This window comes from Fusarium phalaenopsidis (genome assembly GCF_050370095.1).
Source record: "Fusarium phalaenopsidis strain FUZ10S chromosome Unknown contig_32304, whole genome shotgun sequence".
Lineage (NCBI taxonomy): Eukaryota > Fungi > Ascomycota > Sordariomycetes > Hypocreales > Nectriaceae > Fusarium > Fusarium phalaenopsidis.
In genome coordinates this window covers 1,389,143-1,411,626 of record NW_028145404.1, presented here as the reverse complement: position 1 = coordinate 1,411,626, position 22,484 = coordinate 1,389,143, and the positions used below count along the sequence as shown (strand labels likewise).

Here is a 22,484-nt window from a genome sequence, read left to right as displayed (position 1 = left end):
TTGCTCAAAAGCTCTGCCGTTGGCTGGGCGGAGCAACTTCCTGCATGCTGTCAATGTCCCGCATGGTGTCGTTGAACACCGACGTGACGAATCCGATGACCCTGCTGCGGTTCCACTCGTGCCTTGTGCGCCAAATCTCGTCCATGAGCTCACGGTTGATCTGTTCCAGCTGCTCGATGGTGCAGCCGCTCGTCATGTTTGTCACGTTGTGCAGGAACGTTTCCACCTCGTCGGCTGTGAGCGGCTGAGAAGCAGAGCCGGACGAGCCCGAGTTGCGGATGGAATGATCATCAGAGTTCTGGTCGTTCAGGATGTGCGCCATTCCGCCCACGCTGTGAGCCTTAAAGCCAGACGTGCGCTGCGAAGGCGGACTGCCTGACAGATTAGACCCTGGCAAGGCGTTGCCTGTTGCTGCCGCCTGCTGGGCTTGAGAGTGCATCCAGGACTCGTTCTGGCCTGGCACCAAAAGAGTGTCTGGGATATCGAGCTCAGTAGTGTCATCCTCGCCACCACCCCTGTTCTCAGCATGGGTGCCATTAGTCATCTGGGTGCTAAAGTTGGATGACCGATGATCAGAGGGGTCCGATGTCTTAGTTGTCGAGGCCTCATTGATCACTGCTGAAGGCGAAACTCCGGGTGGTAGGGATGTCACAGCTGACTTTTGCGAGATCTGCGTCACTCCCGTGTGTGCCAGACTAAGGTGTTCGTGAGATTTGGGCGGAGGTCCCATCTGAGAAACAGCCTGTGTGTCGTCGTCGACTCCACTCATCTGAACGTCATCGCCAGAAGGATGAGCTGTGCCATTGCTGAGGGGATGCGAGTCCTGGCCTGAGAGACCGTGACCGTTTGACAGCGGGCTTCTCACTTGGAATCTGGCCATTGTCCGCGATCCAGGCACTGTCTCTCCCAGGGTAACTGGGCCCTGCGAGTCGCTGTCGTTGCCACCCCCGAGATCAGATTGAACACGGTCCACGAGCGATTGCATTGCCTTTCTCTTCCGTTCCTTCTCGGCAGCGTCCTTGGCTCGTTGGACTTGACGTCGGTAAAGCCCTTCCCAGTCAATCTGCGAGGTTTGATTCTCGATACTAGCGACATCAACCTCGACATTGCTGAGAAGTTCGTTGGCCTTGAGGGTTCGTTCCTTGTCTCCAATATTCTTGGCGTCCTTTGCGAGTGCCTTAATGTCGAAAAGGAAATCCTTTGGCCGAGTGTAAAACCCGTTCGAGAGACGTTCCTCGATGGTTGTTGTTTCGAGATTGTAGTAACATTTGCCAGTCGCAGTGTCTCTCAGAACGTCATTACCATGCTTGTCCTTGACAATCTCAAAGGGTCGCGTCTGGACGCCTTCAACGTCAGGCCGCACGTAGTTGGGATCCGACTCAAGAAACAGGTACTCGATCTGGGCTGGGGGGATGACAGGCTGCCTGAACTTTTTGTACTTCCTGTTGATCTGGTCCATGATGGGCTGCAGCTGAATCTTCAGGGCGTTAAGAAGTTGGTGATCCTTCTTCTGCGCTGCCTTCATCTCAGCCTTGGTGGGGGGAGGAGGCTGGACCGGGGGAGCAACAGGGAGTTCTTCAAGCACTCTCTTTTTACGATTGGCAGGATCGGGGAACTCGGCTGGCTTCTTCTTGACGTAGTTGACGGTCAAGCTGAAGTATTCCATTCGAGCCATCTGTCCAAGGTTAGAATACATCATCGCAACAGCCAATTACTTCACTTACCGCATCAGGCTTTGAGATCTTCATCTGATTCTTCTTGGAGAATCCGAAAAAGTCCCGGAAGAGTTCGGCGGGGAGGTCGTCCTTATCGCCCTCTGCCGTAGCAAGAAGAAGAACCGGATCGGTAGGGGGGATAGATCGCAGCATGGTCTTGAATGTCGTAAGAGCAATGGTGCCCTGCAGCGCGAGATACCAGGCCTCGATGTTGGGGATGTAGATGACGCTGGGCTTGTGTCGTCTAACTTCCGTAAAGAGTCCGACAATGACTTGCTCCATGGCCTGTCAAACGTTAGAACGACATCTTTACTCAAAATGTCAATGTTTCACTTACCCTTCCATCACCCAATATGCTGGGGAGGTCAAAGTTCTGCACATGAACGCCCTCAAAGTAGTGCAAGATGGCGGAGGAAAGGTAAGTCTGGCCCATTCCATGCTGTCCGTGAATGATGAAGCGGGGACGGAATACTCGAGATCGCTCAAACTCCTGGTGCATCGCCTCTCGACCAAAACCGTGATCGTCATCTTCGAACTGCTCATACATGGCCTCCTCCAGTGCTGTCATCTTCTTCTTACGAGGCAGCAACCCGTCCAGGGCGCGTTTAGCCTCCGCCAATTGCTTGCGCAACAACGGATCTATCGACTTGGGAAGAGGTCGGGCGCCGGAGGTTGCTGATCGCTCAGATGAGGGAATCAGTTTCTTGATAGACAGCATAAAGTCTGTTGCGTGGACGCTGATCTTCTCAGGGTTGACCACCAGTTTCTCTTTAGAATTGTAGATCTGGGGGTATGTCCGTTGAATGGAGTTGAGAGCAGCTTCTGTGCAAAGGGCTCGCAAGTCAGCACCACCGTAGCCCTTGGTGTTCTCGGCCAGTGAGTCCTTGAATTGCTCTGACAGGCCCCAGTCCGCAGTGTGGATGTTGAGAATCGACTTTCGTCCGTCAATGTCCGGCAGGGGGAAGTAGAATTCTCGATCGAAGCGGCCCGGTCGACGGAGGGCAGGATCAATGTTGTCGGGGCGGTTGGTTGCACCGATAACAATGACTTGACCACGGCCGTCCATGCCATCCATCAGAGCCAGGAGTGTCGACACAATGGAGGCGTGAATCTGTTCCTGCTTGCTGGATCGGACAGGCGCTAGACCATCGATTTCATCAAAGAAGATGATACTAGGTTGAGTTCTCCTTGCCTCTTCGAAAAGCAACCGGAGCTGCTTCTCAGCTTCACCAACCCACTTGCTCAGGGCATCGGCACCCTTGCGCATGTAGAACGAAATCTTTCGGCCGCCAGAACCCACCGAGTTGGCCAAGGCCCGGGCAAGCAATGTTTTACCAGTTCCTGGTGGACCGTGAAACAGTACACCTCTTGGTGGAGTGACGTGGAATCTGGTGAAGAGTTCAGGATAGAGCAGGGGAAGTTGGACCATCTCCTTCAGCTGGTCGATATGACCCTGCAGGCCACCAACCTTGCTGAAGTCGACATTCATATCAACTCCAAGGGGGTCAGCATCAGCAAGGGCCTTGCGGTCCTTGATCTTGCCAACATTGGGAGTTGCTCCGACCCCATCAATGTTGAGACCTGGTGCGCCAGGAAGCAGGCCGCCGGCAGGGCCCGCAGATGTCGGAGTCATGCCAACGTTACCAGCGACGCTAGAACGATGCATCATCTCGTCGTCACTGCTATCCGAGTCGACACCGCCAGCCGCGCCTGTGCCCCAAGGCCCATTAAGAAGTGAACCGCCGCCGCCGCCACCTCCGAAGGGGCCAAATGTGGTGTTGAGGTTACGCTCCCAGCCCTGGCTAGCGCCACCACGACCTCGTCGTGCACGCGCCGGCGCGGGCGCAGCTTCGGCCTCTTCCTCCTCAATGTTAACCGAGGTCAGGGGAGGCATGTAGTAGTTGACGCGTGCTCTAGATCTCCGGGTGTTTTCCTGGTAGACGATAGGTGACTCCTTCCTTGGGCGTCGGCGCGAACGAGAGTCCTGTCGCAGCTCGCGCGCCTCCTCGTTGAGTTCGTCAAGATCAAACTCAGGCTCTTCATCGCCAGAATCCCCGCCTTGACGCGAACCTCTGGCAGGTCGTGCTCGTCGGCCTCGGGGGGCTGGACTGTCAACGTCATCATCGTCGTGGGCCTTTTCCGAACCGGAGGCAGCCGCATCTTCCGAATCATCGCCAGGTTCAAAGTCGCTACTAGGCTCATGAGACTTCTTGCTAGACTTTCGAGTCAGGCGACGTGACTTTCTGGGTCCGGCATCAGATTCGACTTCCTCTGGTTGTTCTGAAGCATTTGCGCGAGCACCTCGAGTTCTGCGGGTGATGGGCACGTCGTCCTCGTCGTCATCTTCCTCCACCGTTTGCACAGGGGCATCTTCTCCGGGGGCATCCTCTTCGACAACATCGGTTTGGACAACATCCTGCATTTCTTCATCCTTGTCCTCCTTCTTCTGGATCTCCTCAGGATCTTGGGAGAGTTCATCAGGCTGATCGGCGTCATTGATTTCTCGAGAGCCGCTCTCTTGAGTAGCTTCCGGGATTGTCTCTGGGGCGTTCTTGGGCGTCTTCAGGGCCCGCGAGGCCCTTGTGTTCCGGGCAAATGTTTCCGGGCTTCGACTCCGTGAGTTTCGCGAGGGAACGGCGTGCTTGCCCGAGTTGGAGAGTTCCAGGAACTCCTCTGCCTCTTCCGTGTGGGCTCTAGTTGTCCGGCGTGTGACAGTGGGCAGTTGACCCTTCTGCACTCTAAGCTTCACGACTCTGCTCCTGGTTGGTCTTGCAGGTTCCTCCTCGGGCTCCTTTTCGACTTCCTTTACATCTTCGGCCTCGGCATCGATATCGGCATCGACATCGTCCTTGGCGTCATCAGGCTTGTCAGTATCGTCGCCAGTCTCGGCTGCCTCCTCGCTGCTTTCTCTGTAGCTCTGATGCTTGACAGCAGCTTTCCGGGCACGTCGACCGGCGGCGTTTACGGGAGCATCCTCGTCTTCTTCATCTTCGTCATCGTCGTCGAGAAAGTCATCCTCCTGGCTATCGGAGAGTTCGTCGTCATCGTCATCGATGTCGGATCCCCGATAGCGATTCCCACGTCGGCGACTCGGCTTTCCACTCCTAGAGCGACCGCTCTTCTTTGAACTCTTTCGAGGCGGCCCGGCGACGGAGGGGTCAAAGTTCTCGTCGTCGGAGTCAGACTTGTTGGGATCAAAGTCCTCAAGGACTCTCTTGCGCTTGGGGACCATTGTAGGTGATGCTGGTATCGATTCTTTGCTTGTATGTGGCGGTTCAGGCGTCCAGCAATGACACGGACGATGGGTCTAGTCGAGCTTTGCTGGGTCTAGAGACAAGCAGGGAGGTCAGCAAAGGGATCGCAGTCATCGCTGATGATGAGAATGCATCGATGCGCATCGAATCATCGCGTTTGTATTGACCAGTTGGTTGCGCAAACTCACTGTTTACATGAGCGGAGAGTGCACGATATCAGGTCGAGGCGTGCATGGGGTGGTCGCAGTCGAGCTTGTGGCTTACAGCGCGCGCGTCGGGATCAGCGCAAAAGCATCAAAGGGGGCAATCGATCGGGATGCGCTGGACAAGCATCCAGAGCAAAAGTGAATAGTCGTATATACGGCGCTGGTGGTGAATTTGGGGAAACGGGCGAACACGAATAAGAAAAGAAAAAAACAGGTGACTGCGTGGGATGAAGCAGTTTTGCGCGTCTTGGTTCACGGGCGATAGGCGTCGAAGTCTGAGGTCTGGCGAGTTGCGGCCTCACGTGCATTTTGGCGCGAAAGAAAACAAGGTGGCCCGAGCGTTTTTCCAGGCAACTGGCCCGCTTCTGGTCTCTGATTGGCGCAAAAGGGTCGGAAGACACCATGGCGATTTGGAGAGCCCGAAGTTGACCTAATTTATCGAGGCTTTGACATGAATTGCGAAACAAACAGATTCAATCTTCAACATGACTTTTCGGACATGAATCTTGCTCTTTTTGTGAAATTTCGATAGGCGTTTGCCCATTTACTCGTTATAGACATTTCGCGACTGCCCCAAGGCCCGTTTGCGCTCTCAATTCCTATTCTTAATATTCTTAGATGTCATCGATATCGAATTCAAACAAGACCCCAGCTCTCCCCAGATTCCCCCATGCCGGCGCCAACGCTCGATGCTTGCGGCTCAAGGTCAAGCTTCCCGTAGGGCTGATGTTGACGGCGAGTCGCAGCGCAGGTGGCAGTCCCTGGTTCTTCCCGGAGCTTACCCGCTTTGATGCCTTGTGTCCTCAAAATTGAGGTAACGCTTTTTGGTCATCAGTCAGCAAGCCAACATGCAGTAGGGGTTCGCTTCCTCCAACAGGGCCTGTCCACGTCGAATTGCCCAAGTCGAGGAGGTTGGTCATGGATTCCCCAGATGGAGCTCAGGCAACAGCTTTTTTTCGATCCTGCTTTTTCTACAGGTTATCTCACTATCATGATATTTTCTCGTTTCGCGGTTACTCGGCAATGACTTGGCACCGGGCAAAAGACAAGCTGTGCCCTGCTGCCGAAGTGACTCGAATCTCGGCCCAAGAAATCAGCAGGATACTGACCAAAATGGATAGTCGTAAGACACGTTTCTCGCATTCTATGAATATCCTGTCGGGTGTTGGTTGGAGCGGCCTTGCTTCATTAGTGTCCGACCGACAGAGCATCCTTTCAACCGCCTCGCGCCCATGCTGTCTCATCCATGTGACTACTCGGTACTATCACAAGCCTTGGCTTTTTGCCTTGGCTCCCCATCATTGTTACGAGGGACGCGCAATCGCGAGAAAAGGCGGGCTTGCTCAATGCCCACATGGGCAGTTTTTTGACTTTGGTTCGTCACACGCCAATTATAGAAAAGAGCCGAGTTTAATAATATTATCGTCAAATTCATGGACTCGTTACGAATATTGCTACAGTGAAAGGTATCGTACAAGGCCGTCATTCGTGGTACAGTGCTCCATCTCGTCGTCCTCCGCTCCGTGCGCCGCCAGTCTAGGATGTCTCTACCCTGAAGACGCCGCGCTCGCCAACAGCAACAACAAAAACTCCCGTCCCGTACCAGCCAGCGACGTCGAATAAAGACAATGAATGTGAAACAGCATGAATTCCAGGCTGACAAGTTGCGCGATTTGGACGTCATGGTAGAGCAGGGCTGCACTGCATGCAGCTGAGCCCTGGAAATGGGTTTCCTGCGTCTCAGTCCTTCTTTAGCATGGACCGGGCGAGCTCCGTCAGGGATGGTCCGCCAAACAGGAGCTGGTTGGTGTGCCGACCACAGGTGGTGTAGACATTGACGGCTTGTGGTGCGGGCTTGAACCATGAGTGGGATGACTTGGGCGGGGATGAGGCGGCTGATTCGGGGAAAGAAGCCTCGCTCGAGTACGAGTTGGTGCGCTGCTGGTGGCTTGTGAGACTTGTGTTCTAGGCCAGTCTTGCTTTTAACCGACATACCTTGTCATCCATGATGGGAACAGGCTCAGGGTTTCTTCCTCGTTGTTCCTCGGAAGAGGAGCTTGTGCGGGTGCGGCCAAAGGTCATGATGATTGTGTGAATGTGTTGGAATATGTTGTAGAGATTGAGTATTTGGTCGTCAATGGAAGAGAGTCGCGATATCTTTCAGAGTCAGGGTATCAATGGGTATCGTGGTCTATCAGCCTTCAAGGCAGCTCAGCTCAATGGGCACTCCTGGTGCGATCAATGGATATCAAGGAATGCCTGTTGTTGTAACAAAACAGTTTGATCAGGACAAGAGAATGATGGGTAGCAATCGAGGGAGACGAAGCTCCCTTAAATGCCCTTAGGGACGTGCGGCTGAAATGTGATGAGCTGGCCCCTCACGGCCCTAGACATCTCCAGACGCACCCCAAGAAATCGCCAACACCATCAATGTTGCACTAGGAGCCCTAGGAGCCCTACGCGGCGACGCACCTGGTCAGCCGGCAGGTCTTGGCCCGGACTCGGTATGACGCACTGCAGATCGGGGCTACTGACAGCACCTCCGCGGCACCAAATTGGGAAGACCATGCGACCCTCGTTTGCCCACCTCCTTATGGAAGGTCTCTAGAAGCCACAGAAGCAATGGATCACCCCTCCAACCACTCACGAGGAATGCTGGGCACTGCTTATCACAGTGATACGGAGGTCAATCAGCCAGCAAATCGCCAGGGAGATGTTTATCCTTGCCTTTCCCTAACCTCGGCAATGGAGCCCCCTCGTCCTATCTCTCCCTTTTCCCCTCAATCTTATAGACTTCCCTCATCCTGCCGTACTCCTTTACTTCCCAAGTGAGGGTTTATCGTCTCCCCAGGCAGCAGAATTCCAATGATAGAAACAAGGGAGACAGTGGGGCAGATCGGCACTGTCGGCTCCGAAGGATGACCGGCGCTGCAGTCAGCCGATGCCGAGCTTACGGGCTCCGCCAATCCCCACAACGGGGACCCCGACGCGGCCCGACCATATCCACTCCGTGTGAACGCCCAGTGGCCGTCGGTGCCGTTCTCCCCAGACCACTCACTCAAAACGTCACTGCCAAGTGAAAAGCAATGGTGGAGGAGTGGTCACGCGGCCACCGCTTCCCCGTAATCCTCCGCCTTCTGGAAGCCAGCTAGAAGGACACCCATGCATCTGATCGACCTGTGATTCGTAACCGTGGTCTTGGTGCTTGTCACTGAGCACCCGGGAACCGAATGACGCGGTCGAATTAAGGTAATGGATGCCACACCAAACGAAGGAGTTCCCCCAGCCACGGTTAGGCGGCGAACTACAGCACGGCGAAGCTTCTCACATCTCCTGTCCGTTGCAACGTCAGGACGCCCGACGAGGTCACGAGAAGAAATCACAAGGGGTAGAACGAGCCCAATTGTTGGCCCAATTCGATCCATGCTTAGAGTTGGTATTGCAGTGTTTGGCAGCCTCAATCGTACTCAATGCTTGATGCTCAATGCTCAATGCTCAATGCCCAAGAAGTGACGTTGGCCTTGGCGTCTTGGCTCATCTTGCCGATTTCCCGTGCGCATCACACGCCAAGTCCACCGAGGACATCCAGACCCTTATGACATGGAAAGAAGGTTATACCACGTAGTAGCTGCTACCTTTGCTTTGGAAGACCTCTAGAACTTGTGTGTTCCAATTATCTCGAGGAATGTCTTGGCCTGGCCCAGCCCACTCCATTGTCCGTTCTTCCTTATTCTCATTTTCATCTTTACACGGGTCCCACTTTGCAGAAACTCCTACGGGGTTTGCGTTAAACACCCACAGATTAGATCTATATCTCACTATGTACGCTCTAATTTTTGTCATCTTATGATGTACGGCCGAGCCTGATTGGTAGTATGTTCATGCAAAAGGGACCTGAGACCCATGAGAACACCGAGCGTATGTCACCGAGTGACGTTGGCATGGCCAGTAACTTTCAAGAGATAGTTACCCAGCCATCGGGGAGTCTAAAATCTGCAATATGATGACGTTGACCCTCCATCAGGCTCATCGTTCCTCCTGAACAACGATTTAACAGACTTCAAGGTCGCCTGGCCTAGTGCCCACCACGATGCGAAGCTACTATTTTTGGCCAATACCCATAGATGGTATTATCCGAAGCCCAAGCTTCATGCGTATCCTAGATCCAAAGAACGGGCCGAAGAAAATCAGCTTCGGGTTGGGCGACACGACCAGTGTCAGAAACGTCGGCCGGGTTGGCTTGTATGAAAGTCATTGGCCATATTCTCTGGAGGAGATGGTACAAATAAGTCCATAAGTGGCACCTCACATCCGATTTATCTTACGCCTGGGATGCATTCAGAATAAAATTTTCCTAGGCCCAGTGGTGTCTAGGGAAGCGAAGCAACACATATCCGTTCAGCCAGAATAGCAACTGCATCTGAAGCGCGAGATGATTTTTCCGAGGTAGATTGTTATTTGGTATTTAATTTGTAGCACCCTCATTACCCATACTCTTAACCCCATTCATGAAATCAAGGCGACTTAACGACTCTTCGCCACGAGACCTGCGTCTACAATGGGCCGCATAGGACGTGGGGGCAACCCTATTCAGGGACAATTCAGGAGTCAGGTTGCTAACTGAAAGTAAGTAATACCGGCGTAGCGATTGGAGTTCGAGGATGCCATTCACACTAGCCGAGATGAACTGGTGCGATGATGCTTGCATTTCCCGCGAGCGGAAACTTACACCATGGTGGGATAAGATATGGGTCACAGTGCAAACAAAGAGCTTGAAAAATAGGGCAAACATTAGTCTATCTAACTGTACAGGTCTCTATATCGCAGTATCATGACGCTGTCTCCTGGTCGCGATCATCATCATCAAGCCTCAATTGTCACTGACCAAAGCAATCACATCCCAGGAACTAAACAGGGAGCCTGAAGAACGCCACCTCCAGCTCATATACATTGGTAACAATATAGCTACTGGAACTAGCCATGCTCAAGGTTTCCAAGTGTATTGTATCTGTCGTTTCAATCACAGTACCGTTCATGCTGACTCAAATAGAACCACATGTGAGGAGTGGGAAGTGGTCAGAGAAATTCTAGCTCAGGAGGGCTTGGATCCTTGGAATTGAAGATTTGAGTCCCATATACGGCATATGTTATATACAAGGCAACGGCATATATAGGTGCTCGGCTATTAGAGAGTTGTGGCTCAACATTGAAACACTGACATGGATTTCCGTCTACGCACAGATACTCTAGTGAGCATTGGCACTGATTTCTTTTAAATCGTCAGTCATTTTCTTCTGGTGTCTCTTTCTCATCTTGCGTTGTGGTCAACCATCTCTCTAGGGGTCACGTAGGTCTGTCATCTTCCCTATAGGATACACCACTTCTACACAGCTAGAGATTTCCCATAGATATTTTTAAACTTCTTTGAATGGGAGTGCTGCGGCATAGCCTCTATTCCCACGGGGTTCAAATGCGGCTGACAGTGTTCCTGCTTGCTCCTGGAGTTACTGTTTGGAGCCTCACAAGACTGCTGGTCATTATGATCACTACACCCAACAGTGTGTGCAAGTCAAGGAACTAACGGGGCTCGATCCCCGCGGCCATTTCCGTAACTTGATAACTAAAGCATCATGCTTATCAAAAGCTCAGGTCTTCAACATACTCAAACAAGAAGCTTCGCCAAAGCCTGGGTTTCGACCATCACCCCAAGACGAGGTGACTGCCCCTCTCTACCATGGCTTCCTATGGTGATTCCAGAGATGGGTCTTCTACAGCTGGAGTTTTATAGCATCTATGCACATCTTCGACTAATAGCGCTTAGAATAATAGTACCAAGGTGGAATGGAAGATAGGGGGATAGGACAGCAGAGAGATTCGAAAAGACCAGCTTGGATCAGTCAGTATCATATAACGCTCGCAAGAATATATCGTCAGTCAGCAGTCAGACACCCCCGAACTCTCCGACTCAATCGTGCCTCGCACCGAATAACCATCCGTGTCCGCCTTTGGAGCGGGATACGACTTCTTATCAACGGCCGCATAGCTTCTCGAGAATTGATCCAGTATACTCCTGATCCACCTCTGCTCCTCGGCAGAAGAAAACTCATACGCTATGCGTATCGAGAACCCAACCCGATACGGCCCCATGGTGCCTTGTCCCACGGACTCGACCGACCGCAATATCTTCTCGACGAGATCTCGCTGTGATGCCTCCGAATTGGGAACTGGCATCCCGCACTGCGCCAGAGTCTCCTGCAGGATGAGCATGCTTGCCCAGTACCCCATGTGCATCGCCCCGGCCGATTGGTGCTCGTACACCAGGACAGTCTCATACAGCGAAGACGCCGGGTCGATAGGCGCTGCCTCGATGGGCTGCGGTATGGGGAGCGCGGCAAACTCGTCGTACCACTGGGAGAAACTCGCGTGATTCGCGGCGGCGAGGTGGGCCAGAGAGGAGAGCTGGGAGGGTTCGACCGAGATGCCAGCCTTGTTGGCCTCGCGGACGAGATAGCCCCATCTCAAGACGGGCGAGACTTGCACGAGGTTGGTGAAGAAGGCGTCAGCGACACGGATCGTCTCGTCTGGGATCTCGGCCGGGTGGATAAGGTGCCTCCCACGGTCGAACATGACCTGGTGCCATGCCGGGCGCAAGAGGAAGAACTGGTCCTTGCCAGGATAGAACATGTCACTCATTATCTAGCAAGGGGCCGTGTTAGTCTTGATCCGCTAGAGTAGCAATGGGAGAGCCGCCGCCAAGGGCGGGAGCTCAGTGAGGTCCACCCATATTGGACGACCAGGATCGAGAGTCCACTTGGAGTTCATGGGTATATGTGAGATGCTATATCGCGCCATCTCAATGCAGAGTAACCTTGCCGGTGATGGAATGGGGGAGATCATGGGCCGCATTGAGGTTGTTTGGCTATGGTCGTAGCAATCTCATATAGGCGCTGATGTCACTTGACATGGAGATAATGCGAGTTCCAGCCCTCCGCCTTGTTCTTAGGGTCGAGGAGAAATGAGGAAACGTACAAGAATCCCACGAAACGAGAGTAGCATGGCCGCGTCCCAACCTTCGGCATGAGCCGTTGGCCCTCGTTGCTCCATCAATATGCCAATGCCCTTGGCATGCTGGAGCCAGGTATCCGGAGCAGTAGTCCCCGCGAAGAGCTAGGGTTATCAGTTTCGAGTTAAAGAGGCGAGTGGACAACAGGAGGAACTACCTCGAAGAAGCATAGCAGTATCGCAGCGCACAGAGTTTCGGGCGCACTCCATTCTGAGGGATGTCGTAGAGCCGCCTGCAGCTCATTGAGTGTGAGGACATATATCGACCGGCTCTGAGCAATCAGTTCAGAGTCCGAGGTTTGCTTTCCAGCTAGATGTAGAGCAAAGGAACAGACAGCGCCGTCGAGTAGGGCTCGTTTGCCCAGGCGGTCAACCGCCACCCACGACAGGATGCTGTATATGTCTGTGGCAGCAGATATCATATAAGAAGACTCTATCATGTTGTAGAGGACCTGGGCCCTGGGAAGCTGCAGCGACCGAGCCAAGGTCAGGGGAGCACGAACCAGAGGCCCCAGTCTGCAAGACAGGGTCGTGTTAGAGTCGGCTGCACAAGAGGCAGGCTTAACGACATTGTCTGCTCGCTTGCCTCGTTGACGAATCTGGTGTTTTCCCACGACGAACTTGCGGCTGCGATCGTAGCCTGGACACTGAACGCCATACTTGATACAATTGCCACATGCCGGCCTTGCCTCGTCACACTTGACCTTTCTCGCCCGGCAGAGCTGGCAACCTGTGCTGCGCGGGACACCGACCATGGTCTCTATGTGCTTGTTTCCTCACCGCCGGTTCTCATCTATACCACGCTCGGACAAATGAACCCCCACCGGCGGCTTGACTTCCCGAAGCGGGCGGCGCGATATGAGAGGGATGGGATGGATGCGGAGCGGGGGAGCGGCGCGGCGCGGGGGAGTGATGTGCACCGCCGGATCGGCCTCTTTTGAGGATCCTCGCAGGGTGCTCTCTGCTGAGACACTCAATGACAGTATCCGGATATTATGAGCACGGATAATGTAGGTAAATACCTATGTTGTCGCTCTTCACGTGCAGTCGCTGAGATGCGACTGGGTGGCTCTGAGACGTTGATTTATCCGATTCGCCCCTCTCGTCTCCGACGCCCCGTGTCGTCACCTCTATCCAGGCAAGATCAGCTCTGCAAGACGCGCGCTTCGTAAATCCGACAGGTGCAAAATAACAGAGCAGTCTGTCGTCTCGAGTAAATTGAGAGAGGTCTGTCTGGGGAAACTGGAATGAGCTTCGCACCGCCCGGACGGGCCAGGGTTCGTAGATATTTTGACAGGGAGAGGATGGAAAGGAGCCGAGACCAAAGTTACATCCGAATGTGTAGATCCCCTTTTGAAGCTGCGGCCTTCGCGGAGGATGGGTAGATATTTGGCAGAAGGCGGAGCTCCAGGGCAACCTGTCGTAATCTTGGCGAATAGTCCACTGTTCTTTGCTGCTTGGTTGGGTTACCCTCATGTCAGACCCTGAGCAGTCCACGTGGGCTTCATTTTATCGAGCAAGAGATTGAGATGAGGTTGACAACCTGAACCTCTCCAGATCAGCCAGCAACAGGCGATGGTGACAGTAACTGGTATAGTGGCCTCGGCACCTTCGGGAATTGCTCTGCCAGACGCTAGGACGTGGTTCCTCTCGCAACCCGGCCCCGTGTTATCTCCAGCTCATCTCAAGCTGAGGTGAAATGAAATTACATGAAATGCCCAGGCCCCTGTGCCTGTAGTCTGGGCCTAGGGGCAATCAACACCAGAGCCAATCTTGATACAGTCGAGGACTGTCTCCAGAATCATGGCTGGCTGGACGGTACTGATACGGATGTCTTGTCTCGCCCGTCGCCAAAATAGTTAGCCCAACTGCCAGGACCGTGTGTTCTTGTCTCTCCCCAGAGGCCCGGGCGGATCACGAGTGAGCCTGTGCGGCGGGAATGGATGTGTGTATCGGCATCGTGATCGATGATTGCCATGGGAACATGGCGCCCCATTAGGTAGGTTTCTTGTGACATGGACAAGAGGTCGAGACTATCTGGCAATTAAGCGCCTTTAGGTGAGCGACAAGACTAACAGATCGCTGAGATAGCCTCGCCGTGCATAGACCTCTCATCCGACATGATGGGAAAGTCTGTCTTCATAGAAGTCTACCCTACACGTCGGAAACCCTCCCAGAGGGATGGTTGACACTCTCTAGTCGTGGCCCCTTCCCGGAGGAAGGGCCCTGAAGGGTCGTCGATCAACGGCAACGGCGGGAGTTTAAATGGGCGATTCGAGAGCACCACCAAGCTAAACCCCAAGTGATGGACAGGAAGGGTACAGTTGCACCAGAGGTTGGCGCGGCTCAAAAACCCCAGTAAGTGGGAGCCGAACAAAGCGCCGACTGGCACCATGATGCCACCATGAACCCTTCGATGGCGGCTTACCCTTGATTGACCGTACCTGCTTAAGCGGTAAAGGTCTCGGGGTGAAGGATGACCGGCGTTGAAGCCATCACCAGCCTGGTCTGGTCCAGGTCAGGCTCTCCAGCCCGTGTGGCTAGCTGCAAGACACTGCATCTTGTTGATGCAACCAGCATGGGCTGCGGAGCCATCATCAACGCCAGCAGCAGTAGGCTACACGGGTCGACATCCGCGTCGTGCCAGTATGCAGATAAGATTCAACTTGGTTGTTTGTCCTCCATTCGAAGCCAGAAGGGGCTAAGCGACAGAAGGTTCCGTACTCGCTCCCAATAAACGCAGCCAACCACACTGCATGTGACGTTGAACCCTGACGCGTCCTCTGCAAAAACAAGCGTCCAGGAGGAGGTCAAGGACAGCATTTGAATTCCCAGCCGCACGCCATGCGCGGTACAGCAAGTTGGCCAACGGTTGATGACAGTGAACTGATAGTCACAAACACAACTAACAACAAGTGCCGGAACCCGTAGACGAATGGACTCATGCTGCGCGGCATCATGACAGAACGAACGTGTGTGGTGTTGTTCGCACGCAATGTCAAGACGGGGGCCTGAGACAGGCTGGCACCCCGGCTCAACTTGTTTCATCCCTGGAGGGTCCAAGGGGCGCATCCTCGCATTGCCATCATTTCAACCCAGGCTGCCAGGCTCCCCAAATGGCATACCCCAGACCCATTGCCTGAGTCAAGCAGTCCAGTGCTAGAGCAGCATTGGCTTACCAGGCCTGGATGGCACGAGCTGGCATGTAAAATGACGAGGACTTGTCGGTGAACTGTATGGTGGCAGAATACTACCCCGTCATCCATATCGTCGAGTCGCACCTCCATGAACTCGCCTGGCCGTTAATCGCAGCCTTGTTTGCCCATACCCGATCCCTCCCAGCTCCGTATCCCGCAGACACCGGCGGGAACCTAGTCGGTCGAGGACAGAATTGGAAGAGGGGGACAATACCATTTCTATCTATTTGGCTTTGTTGGGCGCTCGGAGACACTGCGAACCCGGCACTCGCGGCTAGACATCAGAGGCCTAGCGTACTCGACTCCTCACTGCTGGGTATCGCCACGCAACCACCACCATTGCACAGGAGAGCAGTTGAGTGGGGGATACGCGACTTGTGATGGAGAAGAACCAACAGGCAGGCCCTGGCCTGACCCTCTCGGTGCCCCAGTCTAAAAATACCCAGATCAGCGTGAGGGCTGCCCTTTCTTCCAAGGAGGGCTGCTGGGTCAATGTCGTGTTGTCATGGAAAATTCCAGCTTCCTTTCAGTGGAGAGGCGGCGTGATGCTTTGCTGTCATGGTTGCGGCTCTTGAGGGCCAGAGAAGGAAGAAGAAAAAAAGTTGTGACAAAATACGATCAATGAGCGTGGAGAATCGACCGGGAACCAGGGGCTTCGTAGACGAACGACACAGCAGGCATTGCTCGGTGTGTCAACCTTCAAGTTGCAAGGGACTCTACAGCCCCAGCAGGAATAAGACCACGAGCATGTCTCTCGGCGTGAATGTGACGGAAGATGGTGTCGAGGCCATCCTCCACCATGCCTTGCAGCACATCTCTGCCAATTGCCCTCCTATCAGAACTGGCCCTTTTCGATGCCATCGTGCATATGTCTGGTGCCGTTTTGCCCCCGATTGCCGTTATTCGAGGACCCAGTGGGCCTCGCCTCCTCGTCTCTTGGTCTTGGTTCTTGTTGCGGGTTTGCCGTTGCTGTTGAAAGTACAGTACTTCCATCTCCCATCCGACCCATCGGATGCCCAGTCTGAGATCCACGCTCCCTGCGGCCATCGCCTCGCAGCAAGACTACTGCAGGCCATGGGACGACAAGCAGAATGAGGCGCACTGGTGCATGCTTCTTTCTGCCGGCATCGATTCAACTCAATCATGTGTCAAACTGAGATCAGGATCAGGAGCATATGAGATACCGAATCTCATGGCCAGTAATCGAAGGCCTGAGGTAACTCAGGATGTGAGCGCTAAGTTGTTGAGATGCAGGAGAAAGGGTCGAGTTTGATTCATGCCATGGGCCTGGCCCTCTGAATGGATGATCACCTCTCATGCGATGGTGGGCTCCATTGTGTTACGCTTTTCTTGTAGCCAGGTTGATTTCCTCGTTTATTCCCAGAAGAACATTCCTGGGCTGTCGGTTCAACTGCCAGAAACAAGGTAACGGTAACCGAATGATTACGAGGCTGATGCTGATCTTTCAATTGACTTTGACGCTGTTGGAAGAGTCACCAACAACCACGACCAGGAACCTGCTCGCCGAGGTTGTGAGGATGGGTTCTCCTGAAGAAAAATCGAGGCAGCGATTTGTAGATACACAGGGCCACACAAATGCGCGCGAGTCCCAGAAGCGACTAGGATGGCCCATGGCTAATCGTATTTCGATGTGCTTTTCTGCGTAGGATCGGTACGAGCGGCGCGGGACCCAGCATCAACGTCCGCCGGCCGCCCGCTTCTGGCGGACGACTGGGTGAATGGAGACCTTCTGGCATATTGACTGGATCTGCTATTAAGCCTCTGGCAACCCCCTAAACAGGTAGGTTGATGACTGGACTGGTTATTAGGAGCAAAGCAGCGAGGTAGGTATGCTCCACCGTCCCCTTGCTTGGAACCAAGTAGGTAGGTATTGTACCCAGACAAGTATTCTCTGCAGCCAAGCGTCGGTACCTACCCCTGGCTGAAGACCCCGAATCGTTGAAGGTGCGGTGCGGATATTGCAGACGGGATCAACTCGACTCCAGACGGCGGCAAAAAGCCATCGTTTCGGCTGTTCTTGTGGGAGACGGCAACCAGCAGACAGCGGCAATGTGAGGAAATTCAGGGACTTCTTTATCAGGACAATGACAGCCTCGAGGAGCACAGGTCAGCGCCAACGTTTGAGCTGCTCCTGGTATACTGAGTTGGTCGTTGGACAATGCAGCGAAGGAAGCACCGTCAAAAAGCCAGACAGCGCCAGCGTCAGCCAGCAACCAGCACAGACAGGTTCCTGGATCCAATCTGTTAACGGCCGATCTGCTGGCGCTGGGCGGTCCCCTTGCGTATCCTCGCGGCACAGGACAGGACAGGAGGCCAAAAGCCAGAGATGGTACTTGAAGGACGTGGTCACTGTACCTGGCCGGGGGTCTGTTGAATCCCTTGTCTAGCGCAGGCTGGGTCAATGCCACAACGATGCCGTCAGCCAATGACGGGCTCTCGGGCCCTTGTGGCATCAACAGGACCCGCCCGAGGCTCCTTGAAGTCGTGGGACTTTGTCTTGGGGAATCCTGGAGACGCGCTGGGATGGCACCACCAAGGACCTCGTGTTGGGCCCTGGTGTGGATGTGCGAGGTGAGGATGTCGAGGTGCTTCTGGCGCCCGAGACATGTGTGAATTCAAGAACCGAAACCGCATTTTCCATTGCTTGTTCGCTTGCTTGCTGACGAAGGTCTTGGTAGGTGCCCCTTGTCCCGTGCAGCCCAGGGCTTACAGTACGTACTCGTACTGCGTGCGTATTCTGTATCTCAATGGGAGGACCGGCATCTGCTCCACCAGGCTGATACTCAGGGCAGCAGCGAATGCCTTGTGCCGTCTGTTGTTGATGTCCAAATCACGTCGACTGCATGGACGGATGGATTGGATGCCATCGATCGTGTCGGTCAGGTGCGTGGGATGCAGCTCCGGCAGGTGTCATCCATCTCTTCTCTCTCCATCATCTGTAGCCACCGAAGCTATTATCGAACTGCAACCACGCTGCTGTCACGTTCAGACCCGAAAGGGTTGCGCGTCGGACATGAGATGCGCCTACGGAGTAGCTGCTGCAATTGGCGGCCCCCACTCTGACGGTAGAGCGTTGAGTGCACAGTAGGGAACAGGGACATTGGAACTGAAATGGATGGGCGTCTTGGGTGGCTTATAGGGGGTGCCACTCCCGATGGCCGCTGCAACTCAGGCGGATGTGGATGGTGAGTTGCGAGCTCTTTTGGCACCTGGCATTGCCGTTCCTGGCCTCTCTGCGTGTGCTCTAACCAAGGACCATCCTTATTGAGTCCTGGCCGGCGTCCTTCCAGAGAAGTGGGTACTAGGTGTAGGTACCTCCAGTACGACCAGGTACAAGTCCCCGGTACCGGTACGTATCGCTCTTCCCTCTTTCCCGCCCGAGCACTGAGGCCCTGTCGACTTTTTACGGCCAGGAGAGCAGCAGCCGTTTCCTCCCTCAACCTCACCACCACAGCTTGGCGAATTTCTGTCTTCTTTCCTATCACCATCTCCGTCTTGTCTCGTTGTTTCTCATTGTTCTTGTGTCTTTTCCTTTTTCTTTCCTCTCCTCCCTTCCTCATCGCCATCACCGTCACTCTTCGCCATTTCGGCTTTCTCAGCCCCCCCGTCTGCACGCCTCGTGTCTCCCGGCTGCAGCTAAACTGCCGTGCCCCTTTCTCTCCCAAGTCGGCCGTCGCCCTCTCCGAACACCACAACACTTTTCTGGACGCCTTCGATCTCAGCCCTTTTCCCGTTCTCTCGCTCCTCGTGAGCGCCTCGTTGCAGATATCGTCACTTCAGACTCTTCCTCTAGCGCATTAGCATTTGCCTCGCCATCTGCCCTTGCTCTTTCCAGATCCCCGTGACGACCTCCAACGAAAGGAGCCCTACCTTGCCTCCCGCGCTTCTGAACCCTCACCTCGCGAGCGAATCCCGTAATACCTCCCTTTCTCGTCTCGGCTGTTCCGTCTCCTCGTTCTATCGCCCCGAAACGACGACGATCTTCCCATGTTTCGCTACAACTAAGCCGAGATTCAAGTTGTCTAAGACGACTCTTGATCTTGCTCTCCGAACCTGCCTCTAGCAATCATATTGTAGCCGAGTCGAAATCTTGCCCACGGTAAAAGTGAGCTGTCCCTTTCGACACGATCACTCGTTTCTGTCTCGGGTCGCTGGCGTCCTAGTCCTCTCGTCTCTTTCAACTCTTCTCGTTTGTCACCAACAATAAACCAGAAAAAAAGTAAGTCAACCGTGCGAGTCGGTTGGAGCTGTTGACGTTGGCTCATGCCTGATACCATTCATTGTTTCTTTGAGGCAAGCTCGATTTGATGAACGAGTTGCAGCCTAAATTTGAGAACAGCCTGCTGACAACAATCTTTCAGTTGTATCTGTTTTGTCCTGTCCTGCACATAGATTGCGTCGCGAATCCACCACCAACCTATCATCAAACTCTCGAACCCAGACCGACGACAAGAATCTGTGCACGAGCTTCGTGGATACGATTGTTGTTGACGGCTCCTCGATTTAACGAGATTTGCCGACGCTAATTATGGCTGCGCTGGTTCAAACATATCCTCAGCAAACTGCAACGGTGACGATGCTCCAGACCCGACCGACTTCCGCTACAGGCATGATATCCCCCAACCAAGGCCAGAATGGCCACCAATACGTGGGAACGCCGTCCCAAGCACCCAGATACGGCGCTGCCGCCCCATCCGGATACCGTGGCAGCTCGGCTCCTGTCCAACAATACGCCTTCACGAGTACTCCGACTCTGAACCACGCCCAAGCCTGGCAGCAGCAACAGCAACAGCAGCAGGGACAACCCGTCCGAAGCCAAGTCTCCAATGCCAACTATGGCAACCGTGGGTTCAGTTCGTCAATGACAAACCTGCCCTACACGAATACCATGGGTGTTGGCCAAACGGGAGCACGCGACGATTCTGCTATCCCCCAAAGGAGAAACATCGTTCCCGCTCCTCGACCTCACTCCGCCTTCCTTGCCGGACCTACCCAGCAGCCATATTCCCCTACTTCATCAAGCAAGGCTGCTCCCGATAGATACCGACGACCGTCGAATTCTCAACAGCAAAACCAGCACGGTCGCTCTCAAAGCACGACCCTTCCAGGAAACAACGGAATGCCTACAGCGGCGCAGCTTTACAACGGGCCGAACCCGCAACGCGCGGCCGTCCTCAACCGGCCCAACAGCTTCTACAACGCTATGCCTGGCACAGCTATGGATGACATGCAGTTGCCTCCGCAGTCGCCCCTGGATGACTCTAAGCGATCGCGGCGGCGTAGCATGCGGAGTGTTGAGTCGTCGGAGTCGTCGAAGTCATCGAGGGCTGTTGTGCAAGATAAGGTCAAGTCTGACACTCTCCGAGTCGTATCCAATCCTGCCGTGCATTCGCGCAACGGCAGCTCCGAGAGCATTGTTTCGAGCCGCAGCAGCCACTCGCGCCCATCATCGGTGAGTTACTATTCCCGCCGCATTGCCCAATCAGATCGGCACTGTGATAGTCGTATGCTAACAGGGATTCATATGCAGTCTGCCAACCGCAATGTCTCGGCCCCCACTGGAAACCCCTCTTCCCTGGCAACGAACGAAAGCACATCTAAGCAGGATCACGCCAAGTTGGTTAATATCCCACCTCGAGGCTCATCTTCCGATGCCATCAAGCGCACAACCAATCCCTCCCCTCTCTCCAGGCCTGCCACCATGGCCAACGATGTCGCTGACGACCCTGCATCGTCCAACGCAGCACCTAACCACGCGGCAAGCGCGGGTAACCTAGAAACGCCAGCGGCTAGGCAGCTCGCGGCTATTAACCAGAAAGGGCGCAAGTCCAAGAGCAAGACATCTAGGCTGCGTCGCGCCTTCTCGTTTGGAAGCGCGGCCGATTTCCGCAAGGCTGCTGGACCTGATGGCGAAAGCGCCGACAAGACAGAACCCTCCAAGCTGCACAAGGATCCCACCTCGGATGAAGCCTACGATGCTGAGCAAGCCCGCATCGCCGAGGCGCAAGAAGCGGCAGGCCTCGGCCACAGCATTTATGGCGGTAGATTCTTTGGCGGTTCGACAGATAACCTTTCCATATCATCCACGGCCTCTTCGGCTTCCATCATGATCCGGAAAATGGGCCGGGGCATGAAGAAGAGTGGCCGGTCGCTGGTGGGACTTTTCAGACCTAAGTCAGTGATTGGAGTCGCACCTGCGGATGGACCTATTCCCGAGGCCAGCCAGGCCGCTGTATCGATGATTACTGTCGAGGCGGAGACGCAGCGAGTCAACGTTACTGCTGACCCCAAGCCCGCAGATGGCTTCCCCCATCTGGAGCGCAACTCGATCGACACAAACCTGGGTGCTGAGATTGCTGAGCGCCTGGGAAGCTCCGGCACGGACAACTCCAACTCGCGCAAGAGCATTGTCGGCGGCGATAGAGAACGCGCGGAAGTGCTGGCCGCAGTCCGCAAGGGAATCTTGAAGCGTATGTCAAAGTCTATTGTTGATGAGTCGACTATAGCTAACCCTTAGTAACAGGACCAGGCTCTTCAAGCCCTTCTACCCGACCAGCTGACACTTCTCCTGGCCTGGACCTCCCCAGTGTCCCAGCCATTAATGACTCACCCAACTCCAGTGCCCCCAGCACACCCAATGATGAGTCGCAAGGTCACCGTCGAACCGGCTCGATCGCTATTGGCAGCGAGGATTACTTCATGACTGCCCTTCGGCTGCGCCAGGACACCAAGAGCGCGCCTGGCACCCCTCATGGATCAGCCAAGCGCAACGCGACCTTCTCCCCTCGCCTGGTCTTTTACGACACCTGGCCTAGCCAGGAGTACGACCGACGTGGCGAGATTGCGACATGCAACCGGCTGACACCCATGCTGGCGCAGCAAATCAAGGAGGAGCTTAATACCTTCAAGATGGTGAGTTTGATGCGGTATCAAGTGGAGATGGCAGAGGCTAACAAGATATTCAGGAGATGGAAGTTCACGAAAACTCAAAGATCTACACGCACTTTTTCTGATGATGGCAATGGCAAT

At 54.3% G+C, this 22,484-nt stretch overlaps 4 protein-coding genes across 4 annotated transcripts; 1 reads left to right on the top strand and 3 right to left on the bottom strand.

Annotated features, from left to right (window-relative positions):
* Nucleotides 1–4: 4 nt before the first annotated feature.
* On the bottom strand, nucleotides 5–4,947 carry LRP88_09739 (chromatin segregase YTA7; the record flags this gene model as incomplete). Its single annotated transcript, XM_083246217.1, has 3 exons — nucleotides 5–1,675; nucleotides 1,728–2,000; nucleotides 2,053–4,947. 3 exons carry the CDS (start codon nucleotides 4,945–4,947, stop codon nucleotides 5–7), a joined length of 4,839 nt encoding a protein of 1,612 aa, XP_083097330.1.
* Nucleotides 4,948–6,915: 1,968 nt separating this feature from the next.
* Nucleotides 6,916–7,257, bottom strand: LRP88_09738 (uncharacterized protein; the record flags this gene model as incomplete). Its single annotated transcript, XM_083246216.1, has 2 exons — nucleotides 6,916–7,116; nucleotides 7,171–7,257. 2 exons carry the CDS (start codon nucleotides 7,255–7,257, stop codon nucleotides 6,916–6,918), a joined length of 288 nt encoding a protein of 95 aa, XP_083097329.1.
* A 3,852-nt stretch (nucleotides 7,258–11,109) lies between these two features.
* Nucleotides 11,110–12,992, bottom strand: LRP88_09737 (C6 zinc finger domain protein; the record flags this gene model as incomplete). Its single annotated transcript, XM_083246215.1, has 3 exons — nucleotides 11,110–11,871; nucleotides 12,205–12,342; nucleotides 12,396–12,992. The coding sequence occupies 3 exons, from the start codon at nucleotides 12,990–12,992 to the stop codon at nucleotides 11,110–11,112; spliced, it is 1,497 nt and encodes a 498-aa protein (XP_083097328.1).
* Nucleotides 12,993–19,983: 6,991 nt separating this feature from the next.
* LRP88_09736 (uncharacterized protein) lies at nucleotides 19,984–22,468 on the top strand (the record flags this gene model as incomplete). The annotated part of the gene is made up of 4 exons (XM_083246214.1): nucleotides 19,984–20,907; nucleotides 20,986–21,925; nucleotides 21,979–22,367; nucleotides 22,421–22,468. 4 exons carry the CDS (start codon nucleotides 19,984–19,986, stop codon nucleotides 22,466–22,468), a joined length of 2,301 nt encoding a protein of 766 aa, XP_083097327.1.
* Nucleotides 22,469–22,484: the final 16 nt, after the last annotated feature.